Below are 14,641 nucleotides of genomic sequence, written 5' to 3' on the forward strand. Positions count from 1 at the left end.
AAGAAGTCAGGTCAAGGGACACCCCCGACGACCGCACCCGACGGAGCTGGCACGCCCGCGCAGAAAAGAGACTGTTGACCAGCTGCAACAAAATTGGAGCCAAACACATCCCACTCGCTCACTTGGTCGACCCGCTCGTCTAAGACCATATAAAAATATTGTTGCACTCATTCTCTCCATTTGAAATGAAATAGTCTCCTTTAGAATTAACATATGCATTCTCTCCTTATGGAATTTCTGTTGTTGAGTTTGTGCCGGGTTTCTTGTTCATTTTGATTCCGCTAATGAGTTTCCTTACGCTACTGTCTATAATTAACCATTTTTTTACTGTGTGCTTACAATCCTCCAATTATAATATTGGTTGACATTTTGTTAAAATATCGACAGTACTTGTTTAATGATGAGATTTAACAATTCAATCTAAATAATATCGCTTCATTTTTTCAGTATGATTAGCCCAATTGAATAAGATTACTCAATTTTCATAGGGCCCAATAATAAAAACAAACACATTTTATACGAACCATTCACATGGTGATCCGGGACTATATAATAATTTCTCGACAGTGTATATATTTTTATGAAAAATCAATTTATGCATCAGTTTTACACAGTCACATTTACACTATTTTTATTGAGAAATTATGTCCACCAACTCAACTAAATCATCAGTTTGATTTGGAAGGGTACCAGTAATGGCCACTTCACTGTGAGATCTGCTTATCATATTATATTGAATGAAGAACACTAGCTTTGAGGAGTTCCCTTGGTATTTCCTATGGAAACTTCCTATTCCTCCTAAGTTGAAGACTTTCCTTTGGCTGCTTTGTCATGGTAAGGTTCTCACTAATGTTGAAAGAAGCAAAAGGAGGTTGACCACAAACTGTTACTGCCCTGTGTGTCATGATCAACCTGAGACCCTTACTCACCTTCTCCGTGATTGCCCTGTTGCTAAGAGAGTGTGGAGTCAGATCATATGCCTGGACTCTATTTCAAGATCTATGCAGCTAAACTGGTATGGATGGTTTTTTGCTAATATTCATTGCAAGAAACCCTACTATGGCAATCTGAATTGGTGTACTATATATCTTTGTGTATACCTGTTGGTACTTATGGAAATGAAGGAACAAATCTGTTTTTGACAATGATTTTCATTTCCCATTTAATCCGGGCAAGGTGATTATTGATGCAGCTAAAGAATGGATATCTGCAAATGATACTATTACAGGGAAATCCAAGAAAACTATTATTGGTATGTTTTGGATTAAGCCCCCTACAGATTTTTACAAATTAAATGTTGATGGTGCTAGGCAACAAAATGGTAATATTGCTGCTGGTGGTGTGTTAAGGGATCACACAGGTTGGTGGATTTCTGGGTTCACCGCAAATTTAGGTTGTGGATCTGTTTTGCAGGCTGAATCGTGGGGATTATTGATTGGGTTAAAGATGGCTTCTGCCTCCCAATGCCATCATCTTTTGGTTGAGTGTGATTCTGAGGTCCTGGTGAGCTTAATCAATCATGGAGTGGATGAGTTACATCCTCTAAAAACCATCATTGACTGCTGCAATTCTTTGAGAAGACAGTTCTGGAGTTGTGAGATAACACATGTTTACAGAGAAATTAACCAGGTTGCTGATGTGCTTTCCAAGGCTGGTTTGGACACTGACATTGGAGTGCATTTCATGGAGCAACCTCCTCCACAAGTGATGCCTTCCTTGCTTGATGACTTGTGTGAAAGTCCTAGATTTAGGAATGTAGTGTCTGATATGCAGTTTCTTCTTCTTTGTTTCTGGGCTTTTTGGCCCCCTATTATCCAAAAAAAAAAAAAAAAACTAAATCATCAGTTTGGAACAGTAAATACCAGTTAATCAGTCTTCCTTTATTTTTTAAATCCCAAAGCTCCATTAGGGCCACAGAAAAGGCGGGAAAATAAGCTGAGCCCTAAAACTGAAATCCCCAATTGAAAGACACCGTAATCTTCTTCTGCGATGCGAAGGTAGAGAATGGAGAGAATACACGTCACTGTGCGGGCTCGGCCGCTCTCAGCCGACGACGCCAAAACCAGCCCTTGGCGTATTTCCGGCAACTCCATCTTCATCCCCAACTCCTCCTCCAAGTTCGAATTCGGTATTCAACAACTCTCTTCCTACCAATTTTCACTTCCTTACCTATAATTTTTCCCTATCCAATTTGCTCATGCTACTTTTCAATTTTCCAGATCGGGTTTTCGGTGAAGATTGTAAGACCAGCGAGGTCTATCAGTCTCGGACCAAAGATTTAGTCGAGGCTGCTGTTCGCGGTTTCAATGGTACCAATGCATCATTTCATTTCTATCGAATTTGGATATGGAGTTTGAATTTTTGTTTATTTTTTTTTATAAATTTTTTGGATTATCTATAGGAACAGTGTTTGCTTATGGCCAAACTAATAGTGGAAAGACTTACACAATTCGTGGTTCGGCTACCGAGCCTGGAGTGATTCGACTCGCTGTGCGTGATATGTTCGACCTTATTCAACAGGTACATGCTTATTGTGGATGCATTGTTGATTGTGAAGAGTGTAGTGGCAAAAATAGTGTATTGCTAATGTAACTGGTTTCGGAAATCTAGTTAACCAAAGTGGAAGCTAGGTCTGTTGCTTACAAGGTTTTATGAAGCTTTTTATGATTAGTGCATTATGTTTTTATTTTGGGAGTTGAACTCTTGATTCTTGGTTTCTGAATTCATAAATTTGCTCGAGTGTTTTCATTGTTGGAGTTTCATGAGAATACTTGTGCTTCATGTCTTTTTGATATGATGTCAGTCGACATGATTAGGTTTCTTCTTTGTTTTAGGATGTGGATCGGGAGTTTCTTCTGCGGATGTCTTATATGGAGATCTACAATGAGGAAATAAATGATTTATTGGCTCCCGAGCATCGAAAATTGCAGATCCATGAAAGTATAGAGGTGTTTAATTTACTATATGTTTCTACTTATTGTGATTGTTTGCAAGTATTTAAATAACTGAAGGTTGTGTTTCCATTTATGCATGCAGCGGGGAATTTTTGTTGCTGGGTTGCGAGAAGAAATTGTTGCCTCTCCTGAGCAAGTCCTTGCTCTCATGGAGTTTGGAGAGTGTAATAACTTTTTACACTTCTGATTTGTAATCTTTTGCTTATTTTCATTTTATTTTATTAAAGTGCCTTTCAAGAGCTCTGTTACATAGTTCTCCCAGTTTGGCTTACCTCACTGTTTTCCACTTTCTAAGTGGTATGGAATTCATAATCAATATGTACGAACTGCTAGTACCTAAATTTTCCAACTCATTCCATCTGGAAGCTTTATGATTTCAGTATATTGTCACTCTGAACTGCCATAAACTCTTTTGGTAAAATCCCAACATCTAATAACTCTCTCATGTGTTCCTTATTTTTTGCAGCCCATCGGCATATCGGAGAGACAAACATGAATGTGTACAGTAGTAGGTCCCACACTATTTTCCGCATGGTATATTTTTCACCCCTACAACTTTTCTTTGTCGTTTAGCAGCTATACATCTAATATGGCTCACTCAACATGGTTTAAATAGATAATTGAAAGTCGAGATAAAACTGAAGATGAAGACATTGGTAATTCGTGTGATGCTGTTCGTGTTTCAGTTTTGGTATGTTTTCATTAAAAGTATGATTCCCTGTATTATCCTTCCTATCTATTGTGTCTAATTTTTGGATCACATGCTTTCTTTTTCTTCACACTTTTCTCTTGATTCTAGAATTTGGTGGACCTTGCTGGTTCAGAACGTGCTGCAAAAACAGGTGCAGAAGGTGTCCGACTCAAAGAGGGCTCTCATATCAATAAAAGCCTTATGACACTGGGAACTGTCATTAAAAAATTAAGTGAAGGTGCTGAGAGTCAAGGGTAGGTTCTGAATTTTTTGTATGCTTAGTGTTGTTTCTCTGTACATGAGATTGAAGTAATGAAAACAATATATAACGCAGGGGACATGTACCATACAGAGATAGCAAACTTACACGTATTTTGCAGCCTGCTTTGGGTGGAAATGCAAATACAGCTATAATATGCAATATCACCCTTGCACAGGTAATGTTTCCTCTAGTCTGTGGAGAGCAAATCAATGTAGGAGAGTGATTTTCTCTTACAGGGTGTTCGGTTCTAGGTGTCAGCTTTTCAAATTTTACCACATGTAAAAAAAAAAAAAAAAAAAAAAAAACATATATGTGGGTATGATTTTGTAAGTAGGTGTGGCTCTTGCATTGTCAACAAGTTCCTTGAATCTGGTTCGCACCATAAGTGAGATGGCATCTGAATGGGATGAATTTGATTTTCTTAAGTGTCATATTGCTGTGCAGCAAACAGTAAAAGTGTGATTCAAAACTGCCTTCAGTTCAGTTTTACATTTTCTTAAAAGGTTGCTAATCAACCACAAGACCACTCCAAATGGAAAAGTAGATGAAAATGTTATATTCGTCTACAATTTTTAAATGAACAATTTTGCTTCTTGTACAGTTGTATAACATGTGAAATTGAGTTTTTATATATATATATATATATATATATATATATATATATATATATATATATATATATATATATATTAGATCTCTACTATGTATGTTCTGTTGATTTCTCAGCACATTTCATTGAATGGCAGATTCATACAGACGAGACTAAAAGCAGTCTCCAATTTGCAAGTAGAGCATTACGTGTCACAAACTGTGCTCATGTCAATGAGGTTTTGCTCTAACTTGGCTTCATTTTCCATTTTTGCAGTTTCATAATGAAGTTTCTTTTCTGCATACTCATATGTATTAAATTTGTTATTTACTTGAACTGCAACCTTTTTTCTTTCTTCATGCAAGATTTTGACTGATGCGGCTCTTCTAAAGCGTCAAAAGAAGGAAATTGAGGAGCTTCGAGCAAAATTGCAGGTTGCTTTTATTGTTATTTCAGATGTCGTAGTTCATGTACAATGTTTATCAATTCTATCTCATACAAAAACTTGGGCCTTTTACATTTTTGTCTGTTTTAGGATTCTCATTCAGAACATTGGACAGAGGAAATCCTCAATTTGCGGAACACATTGTTGCAGGTTTGATAGTAGTCCCTTGTGGTTTATTTAATTAGGAGAATGCTAGTGTATTCTGGATCTTACATACTTGCTGTGCAGACTGAGTTAGAAAGGGAGCGTATAGCCTTGGAGTTGGAGGAGGAAAAGAAAGCCCAAGCTGAAAGAGAGAAGATGGTCCAACAACAAGCTAAGAAAATTGAAAATTTGAGTTCAATGGTTTTGTATTCAAATAGGGATGAGAATCGTGATCGCTTCAAGAAGGTTTGTGTAATGATAAACTAGTCTTTGTTGCTTACCTTCTGTATGATTAGTTTCTTTGTTTTCCCTTTCATAATTTTCTTTCAGTATTGTTCTTATGTTATGAGGGTACTGCTTCAGAGTTCAAACTTCCATCATTTATGGGCACAAAATGAAGCATGGTTATTGTTTCCTTTCCAATGAGATAAGATTCATTTGATCTTAATATACAAAGAGATGAAGAAGGAGAGTTTCAGTTGAAAATTTGAATATTTGTTGGAAAATAGTAGTATTACCCAATGATTGTTGGTTGTGCGATGCCTAGAGCTTAGTACAAAGGCCGACCATATAATTGACTAGGTGCAAACTCATGCATGCTTGGCAACTTCAACGTTTTGTTGGCAGTTAGTTCTCAAATATTGAAAAATGAAAAACCTAGGCAATAGAAACTCAAGTCATGTCTGTAGATAACCATACCATACTACCATATGTTTGGAAAAAAAAGGAGATGCTCTCCAGAAGAAGTTTTTGTATTCTGGTAGTTGCCAATATTCAGTTTATACTACCTTATCTTTTGGTGGAAACTTCAGCCATGTTTGCAGATAACCATAACTTGCATGACCCCATTTGCAGCATGCAAAAGCTAACCTCTCTCTCTCTCTCTCTATATATATACACACACACACACACACACACATATATATATATATATAAACACACACACACACACATATATATATATATATATATCTCTATATAGTGAAAATCATGTTATGCAACTCTTTTTTGTAAATTGTTTTAGGCCTGCAACTCATGTTATACTGTGCTTTGTTCCTTATTGCCTATAGATACCTACTGGCTTTCCCTCCCTGTTTTATCTCTCACTCTTTTCTCTTCACCCCCCCCCCCCCCTCTACAGTACACTTGTAAACTTTTCCTGTTTGCTGCAGCAGAAGAGGCGGGATACTTGGTGTCCAGGTAATCTTGCCAAGGAGGCCCTTGGAGAGGTAAATATTTTTTCTTCCTGAATGTTTATGATTAAATTATCACATTTCTCAATAAACTGCGAGTTCCAAAAAAAAAAAAAAAACTTTAATTTACACACACACACACACGCATATTTCTATATTGCATGCATTGTCATTTAGGCAATGTGAGAGGCAAGAATAATCCTTAGTGTTGCTTAGTACACTAACAATGTAATAGTTGCATGAAAGGTTATGAAGTTCTAATTGACAGGTGATTTGTAGCATCTTAGAGGCTATTGGATGCAGGGGTTGCTTTGATAACATGCAATAGGGCATGCCATACAAAAATAGAGCTTGTATAGGAAATAGGGTGATTAAATTTAGTAACATATGCTATGCTGGAACATTTGTCTTATTCCATACAAAGTACGATACTTCTGTGTCATTATTCCTTAGTGAGAATAAGGTAATACTGTCATATGGCTCAACAAATTTTATCCAGATGAACTCAGTATCTCATTGTGCAATGTTGTTAAATTATAGATGCTATCTTTGGAGTGTGGTCTCTAATTTGTGAACATGTAGAATCTATTTCTTATTATTTATTTATTTGTGTATATTTTAGCAATTTCGAGTTTGCTTCACTTTAGGTGCTATCCACCATTATATCAAAGGCATCTGCTGTAAAACCAATGAGACCCAAGCGTGACATGCAACTACTTCCTTTTGAAGAACTGGTGGATGAGACTGATGTTGCTCAGAACAAATCTTGCAAAGATGAAGAATATAGAAATAGCACAGTGGAGGACTGTACTCTTCCTGATCCATGTGCTTTATTACATGTTACTAGCAGAAGAAAAGTGCCACCCAGGACTAAAAGCTTATCACAGGTTTATATTATGTACTTTACATTCTCATGTATGGAAGTTTTGGTTATCGACATTTTAATCTCTGTTGATCTTTCAGGACAATGAATTGTTACATTTGCAAGGAGAATATGAAGATTTGCTTATAGAATTTGAAAGTCAGGTTGCTACTTTTCGTTGCTTCTGTTTCTGTATAGACAAAAAGATGTGTTTTTGCTCTATAATGCTCTTTATTTAATGCAGAGAACGTGTAGTGAGATACAAATTGATTGCTTGACAAGGAAGCTTGCTGAGGCTGATATGTTTTCTGTTGAAATGTGCAATGACTACTCCACATCTTGTGCCTATAAGGGTAAAATTGATGGGGATAAGAATGTTAGCTTAAGAGAGTCAGAAGCTATTCTTGTGATTAAGCGACTTCAAGAACAGGTTGTCCTCTCATTCTTTTCTGTATTCTTTTTTCTTACACACACACACACACACACACTCTACTTTTTGGGCTAACTTCGTTTTACTACCGTGTAGTTGCTCTTAGTGACAATACACCCTCTTCTTTCCATTTTGACAATTTACTACCTTTTACTTTCCAAAAAGTTTTCATGCAGCCCACCATTAACTTTTACATCCAGTTCTGGTAGGAGCTAACTTGTTAAAGATAGGACCCATGCATTTGCTGACAAAGACTCCATAGTGGACAAATAATTGTAAAAAAGAATAATGTTTTAAAAAACTCTCATGACAAAGTCTGGTTGCTTTGGTTTTCGTTTAAACACTGTAAAGCAAAAGGAGGACCAGAAAGAAAACATTAGTCAGTATGACAAAACTTCTTAGCCTAACACATAATTCTGGGAATTTGGCATGAGCAATTAACCAAAGTCCCACCACAGGTTCCATCCCTGCACAATTAAGGATTCATATAACCACCACAATTTTACACCAAAACTGAAAGTACGGAATCTGGATTTGAAGGCTTGAATCTTTTATATATATATCTGGGTTTAAAGGCTTTTTTTCGGACTGGATCTGGGTTTTAAGGTTGACAAGCTTTCCTGTTCTTTTTTTTTTGTGGTCCAAAACTTTGTTCTTTGGTTTCAAAGAATTCTCAAAATTTGTTAGCAATCTTACTCTGTAGCCCATAGATCAGATTAACCTTCACGATACCTTTACACTGTTCCTCTCCCTTTTGGTGGCTTGCAAATTCAGACTATATCAGAGAGTAGACGAAATGCAAAGCCATCAACGTAATTCATCAGAATCGAAACCTTTAGGACCCATCTGCAATTTCTCTTTGTTCTTAGTTGGTAAGACTCGGCTCAAGCTTGTTTCCTATCTGGCAGGCTGTTATTTACTCCCTCTGAGCTCCCAATCTCAAGAGCGTCATAGATATTCAAAACTGAATCAAGCATGAAATTTTGAATTTGTTTAATGAATATGTAGTTCCATTTTCTGAAAAAAAAAAAATTGTTTTTATAAGATTTTTAATTTCAAGCCTATAAAAGATGAGATTGTTCCTTTCAGAATAAAAAGAAATCAGATTATTTTAAATGCTTTTTTTATTTATCTTTTCCACCATGGCGTCTTCATCAGCAAACACGTGGATCCTTCTATTGACATGTCAACACTTACTAGAAAGTTGGATAGTTAATGATGGATTGCATTGAACATTTTGAAAAGTAGAAGGTAGTAGATTTTCAAAATCTAAAGAAGATGGACTGAGTGGTTTGTCATTGAGGGAAAACTCTACGGTAGTAAAACATAATTGGCCTTTCTTTTGTAATTAAATTCTAGGTTAGTGTGACATATCTGTCACTTATTGCCGAGTTTCTATATGCAGATTAAGAGGTTAGAAATGGAGATGTCTTCAAGCCAGCAAAATCTGGATTCTGTTGTTGAGCTGGCAAAAGAGCAAAACATATGTGCTATGGAGAAGTATGGTGAGGTAATTTCACTATGCTGCAAACTTTTGAACTTTAAGCTATTTATCAGTCTCCCCACCTACTTTGTTTTATTCATGTAGTTGCCTGGATCACTCATTGTGTCTCTGATCTCAAATAAGGATGGGATGGAGTAGTGAAGTTTCTTGAATCTGATTATCATTTTTTTCGTTCCAGACATTGTTCTCTTGGTAGGAATGTAAATCAAATTAGTGTTGCATTAACTGTGAAAGTCCCTCCAAGTTCTGTTGGAATTTTTTTATAATGTGGTAACAGACAGTCAATACCACAAACAGTTGGTTGTACTTTATTAATAATAGTTAGAACACTTGGCAGGACATGCATGTAGTTTGCATCTCTCAATAATAAAATGTTTTGCTTTACTTTTTAACTTTTAACTGAAAATATTTAGGTCAAACAGGCTATTCTACAATTTTCTACTTTTAAATAGTTCTTGTTTCGGATAATTAATCTATGAGTTAAGTGAATAGGTAACATTTACATAGTCTTTTTCCATCTATACATGTGCACTGCCCGCTAGCTGCTCTTTATCTTCTTTTTCAGTAAGATCCATAAAACTATTATAGTCTCATTGCTTTACTTAATTATTTTAAGCTATTTTTAATTTGTTCATTCTGACTTGCTTTGTAATTCGTATGAATTGTTGAATTTTATTAGCTCCATGAGGAACTTCTGATCGCACAAGAGGAGTCCAGGGTTGCCCGTGGACAACATACTTGCAACGAGTCTGTAACGCAGGTACTGATAATGATATTTGATTTCTGTTCTTATTTATCCAGTAAATGTGTGATGCAACATCCAGTTAGTTCGAATTATCAATAGGTCGAAGTGAGCTATCCAAAAAACAAATAACAATTGCCAATGCTGACGAGAGCACAAACTTAAATAGTTTAATAACTTGTTGATTGTCAAATTCTTATTTACATGGGTTTACTGATTATGTTAATGGCCATAAGGTCATTCCACTCCGCTGAAGCTTTTCAGTATCTGTAAATGTATTCAGTAGAATCATAATTGTTTTAAAGTATTCTGTGATGATTATTTATCTCTTGTAGTTCTTGTATTCTGTTTTCAGGAAGATTACAAAAAGATGGAAGTTTACGCTGTTGAAAAGGACGCACAGATTATTTCTCTAGAAAAAGAATTAGAAGCTTTATCCAGGGAAAAGGAAGGTGCTCTATCTAGTAATGACGGTTTACATTCTGAAATAAAATCCCTGTCTGAAATGTTGAACATCTCACACTCTGAAGTCAACAAATTGCAACAAGAGCTTTTGGCCCTGGTAAACTGATCCTTTTTGTGTTTTTTTTTTTTTTTTCTTTTCTTTTCTAGTTTCAAAGAATAAATAGATAGTGTGATTTCGTTTGTAAAATTTCTTATGTCATTGTAATTCTTCACTGTCCAGAGGAATAGGTTGGAAGAATCTAAACTCGAGCAGCGAAAGATGGAAAACTCCATTAAAATGTTGGCTGAAGAAAAGGAAGAGTTGGCACTGGTAGTCTAATTTTGGGTTTCGTTTAGGCCAGCATCAGTGTGCTCTGTATTTACTTCTATTTTTCGTGGTGAATAGTGGCTCACTCAATTATATCTTTGGTTTTGCAGAAACTTACAGATTCCCTTTTGGAAATGGAGGAGGAAAGGGTAATATGGTCTTCGAAGGAGAAGGCTTCAATTGAAGCCATAGAAGATAAAGCAAAGTTATACAAGAGGCAGATTGCATCATTCTCAAAGGAAATGTTAGGGGTGAGATTCATCTTCACTTTTTTCGATCATCAAGAGTTTGCCTGCTATTCTTCAAATTGTTGGTATTTCATTATTTGTGATATAGAATAAAATGCACAACAGTTTTTACATGAATTTTCACATCATTGTATCTTCTAAATCTGATGATGATCATGTCAAAATGTTAGGTGAGGAATGAATTGGAGTCTTGTACACAAGAATGCAAGGGACTTAGGGAAAGATTAACTTCTTACGAGGAAACGACAGGACAGAAGACATGCAGGTTTTTTAGATTCCTCTTCCTTCTTCTTTCCCCTCTATTCTTATGTTTTGCAATATATAACTTGGTTTTGGATACCACTTGCCACACTTTTCCAACCTATTCTGCATGCTGATTTTGTTGTCTTTCGATAATGCTGGCCATATATGGTAGTTCTTTGAAGCACACAATTATTAGTATCTCTAATGTTATGTATGTGAATTTTACTAATTACATAAGGAATAAAAAGCAGGGAGGCATTATGCTCCTATCAGGGAAAGCATGTGGTCTTTTATCAGGGTCCTGTTACCCTGTAGGCATTAAGCATAGTAGGATGAAATTGATTTTTATGTGAAGGCTTGCGCGAAGACTCCTCCAGTAATGCGAAATATGTACATTAATGTTTTTGTTACTTTTAGTTCTTAATTGATATAGTTATTGCAGTTACAATAGGCTTAGCATTACATTGCCTCAAAACTTAAGTCCAGTCAGTCTCCGGCTCTCAGGTTACAAATATCTCATTGAATCTAGTAAGGCATGACAAAAGACTTTGGTGCATATATTCACCATATGGGCTGTTTCTCTAGTAAATCCTTTTTTTTTTCCTCATTCTGTTATAGATAATCTAATAACCTTGTGTTTGAGTTCTTTATGATGATTTGGAAAGCATGCCTGTTAAAGCACATTTTTTTACATGGTTGGTTGTCTGGGAGAGTTAATTTTTGTGACATGCTCAAAAGAAAATGACCTTGTACTATCCAACATTCTTGTCTTTTATGCAAAAGTGATGCTGAGGTTTTTTTGATAACCATTGTACTTCCTTTCATTTTGCAAACTAGTGTTAGATTGTTGTGGTTGTTGGCCATGGTTTTCTTATTTTTTTTAGTTCTGCTATATGGTGATATTTTGGGTGTTGGAGCTAATAAGAAAGCATATATTTAGATTTCCCGTTAGATTTTTTTTTTTTTTTTTCCTTTTTCTTTCACCTGTTTGGTTTCACTGTTCCTTAACTTGTGTGTGGTATAATTTTATGCCTGGCAAGACATCACTGGTTAAGAAAAATAAAGTGAAATTTTTGTTTTGCGAACTGCATTTCTCCTTTTTACTTTCTTCTTGAGTATAATATCTCCAAGACCACAACATCATGCACTCTTGTTGCAGCCTGGAGAAGTCTTTGGATGTTGATCAACTGCATAATCACCAAGATATATCTGATTCTCCAAGAAAACTGTCTCAAGAAGTGAGTATTTATGAATTGCTTAAAGTTTCTGGTGGTTATTGCACAACATATATATTAGTAGGTCGGTTTGCACGGTATAACCTTTAACTTTAAACCATTCAGCTGTTGAACTCAAATCTGGAGATATGTAAAATTGATGATTTCAAGGAGGTGAATTTGCTTCAGAAGGAGCTGAGTTTTCTTAAAACAGAAAGAGAAGATCTGTTACTTCAAATGCGAGAGTTATCAAAACTTCCTAATGACTTAGAGGTATCATCTCCATTTCTATTATTTCCCGTGCAGCATGTAAAATTTTATATAATGGTTAGGTAAACAAGTTATCAATAGTATATATGAACCAACTTTATTACTTGAAAATTTATTGCAAATTTTTCACTGATTGTATATTGTCTCCAGAATCTCAACAACCAGCTCCTTCTTGTGAAAAAAGAAAAGGATAGATTAGTTACTCAGATTCAAGAGCAGCAGAAACATGTAACAGAAGAACAAATTCGCCACAAACGTAACAATGACTTGGTAGGTCATTTATAATTCTCTTTTTTTCCTCATAGGCACCTAAATAGTTTTAGAATCATCTGATATAGTGATGACTTTACTATCAGTTAGTGGAGGACCTGACAAGAAGAATTTCAAGCATGGAACTCAAGATGCACAATGTAAGTTTTTGTATGCTTGCATTTAATGGGTTGCGACATGTTTCATCTTTCTAGCTCTAAACAATAGTTGTATAGCTTTAGTTTCGTCAATTGGGTTTGAGAGTTTTGGTTAAATATGAGTTTGGATGTTAATGAAGTTGAAAATTTTCACAAGGGAAACTGTCATAGAATTCACAAAAGTAGAACTGTAGTCCAAGTAATCTTTTCTTCTTTAGTTAAGTGCTTAGTTTGCCTGTATACTTTAAGCAGGATCAAGTCGAAAACAGCAAGGAAAAGGCAAAGCTTCGAATGAGGCTTCGAGGGACTCAAGCAAAATCAGATGCCTTTTGCTATAGATACAAGGAAGCAGAAGCCGAGATCAATCTTATGGACAGAAAATACAAGGAGGCTACAGACGACCTAAAGGATCGCTTAGCGTTAAAAGGAGTTGAGGTCCTCAACCTCAAGAAGGAGCTTGCTGCAAAGGGTTAATGAACAAAAATTTCTCGATAAATGTGTTACAGATTGCAAATTATTATAGTTGATTGCTGCATTAGGATTTGTAGTGATTTAGTAATACGGATAATGATTATCAAAGTATCTTTTAAAACAACCAAGTCAGTGTGTCTTGCAGAGTTATCAACGAGTGCTTTTGTTACCACCCCAGCGTCTCACTCGTCTATTTTTCCAGCCAGAAGATAGCATTTGAAATGAAAAGTGATTACTTAACATATCCTTCTATGGGCTGTAACTCTTTTGGCCAGCAAACATTGCCATCGCTATTGTCAGGGTATGACTTACATGAAGTAGTGAAGGTATCACATATATGAAGGAGATTTCTCGAGTGTTTCTTTTTTCCTTCATTTTTTTATATTATAATTTCAAAATTCCAACCACAAGGAAATAAACATGTAACTTAGTTATTTATAAAAAAATAAAAAACCCTTTTCTCACTTGGTACTGTTTGCAACAAAATTGTTTTGGCCTTGGTTGAGACGGCTGATCATTCTTCTGGAAGCAACAAAATTGTCTTGGCCATGGTTGAGACGGCTGATCATTCTTCTGGAATGCATAGGGGAGTGTCAATTCAAGGCCAAATGGCTGAGTGAAGTTTTGTTATGATATTTTATATTCGCGCTATTTGTGATTCTTTTAAGTTATTGTGAGTCAATAAGGTAACTTTCTCGACTGTAGGATACAGACTTTTTAGTGTTTTCATGAAAGTCTTTACACCAAATCACTCTATGGAAGGATTCCTTGTCTCTTTTCTTTTTGTGGAACTTAAGTGCATAAAATAAAGAATAAGAATGTAAATATGGGACTATAAATTGCATGAAATTTAAAGGCAATAAGGGAAAAGGCTGAAAAACAAGAGGTGCAGCTATTAACACTCTACCGATATCTTTCTCACCCTACATTCAATATTTTTGGCCTAAATTACCGATTTGGCCCCTTAATTAAAAATAATAATAATAAATAAACAAAAGAGTAGAAAAAGCACAAACATAACTGCACCACTGTTGTGTAATTTGTCCCTATGACAATTGTTAATGTCACACCCGATTTTTAAACACAAATAACAAACAAGATAGTGAATCACGAGGGAGGATCAAGAGATGATCTCCTTAAACTTGAAATGTGAGAATCTTTTTATTTTAGCATGTGGTTTAATAATCTAAACAACTCATT

General features: G+C 35.6%; 1 protein-coding gene across 2 annotated transcripts; it reads left to right on the plus strand.

Moving 5' to 3' along the window:
• The first annotated feature begins 1,880 nt into the window (after positions 1-1,880).
• On the plus strand, positions 1,881-13,803 carry LOC133718313 (kinesin-like protein KIN-7O). Of its 2 annotated transcripts, none has more exons than XM_062145125.1 (28): positions 1,881-2,128; positions 2,220-2,309; positions 2,402-2,520; positions 2,835-2,948; positions 3,037-3,118; positions 3,421-3,488; positions 3,571-3,645; positions 3,754-3,899; positions 3,980-4,082; positions 4,654-4,734; positions 4,862-4,930; positions 5,032-5,091; positions 5,170-5,331; positions 6,258-6,314; positions 6,926-7,165; positions 7,242-7,304; positions 7,385-7,570; positions 8,976-9,080; positions 9,754-9,834; positions 10,172-10,378; positions 10,502-10,591; positions 10,699-10,839; positions 11,007-11,101; positions 12,239-12,317; positions 12,420-12,566; positions 12,714-12,833; positions 12,920-12,973; positions 13,223-13,803. In XM_062145125.1, exons 1-28 carry the CDS (start codon positions 2,005-2,007, stop codon positions 13,442-13,444), a joined length of 3,180 nt encoding a protein of 1,059 aa, XP_062001109.1. In that variant the 5' UTR covers positions 1,881-2,004; the 3' UTR covers positions 13,445-13,803. The 2 variants fall into 2 exon arrangements, with proteins under 2 accessions (XP_062001109.1, XP_062001110.1); XM_062145126.1 differs by having other exon boundaries at positions 1,882-2,128; positions 6,261-6,314.
• Positions 13,804-14,641: the final 838 nt, after the last annotated feature.

Source organism: Rosa rugosa, chromosome 6 (genome assembly GCF_958449725.1).
Source record: "Rosa rugosa chromosome 6, drRosRugo1.1, whole genome shotgun sequence".
In the NCBI taxonomy this organism is placed as follows: Eukaryota; Viridiplantae; Streptophyta; class Magnoliopsida; order Rosales; family Rosaceae; genus Rosa; species Rosa rugosa.

What these genes read in the sequence shown, in the direction of transcription:
- LOC133718313 (XM_062145125.1), top strand. Translation starts at nt 2,005, where the DNA reads ATGGAGAGAATACACGTCACTGTGCGGGCTCGGCCGCTCTCAGCCGAC. An exon ending in CTGTTCGTGTTTCAGTTTTG is followed by an intron (nt 3,646 to 3,753) that starts GTATGTTTTCAT and finishes TCTTGATTCTAG; the next exon opens with AATTTGGTGGACCTTGCTGG. An exon ending in CTATGGAGAAGTATGGTGAG is followed by an intron (nt 9,081 to 9,753) that starts GTAATTTCACTA and finishes GAATTTTATTAG; the next exon opens with CTCCATGAGGAACTTCTGAT.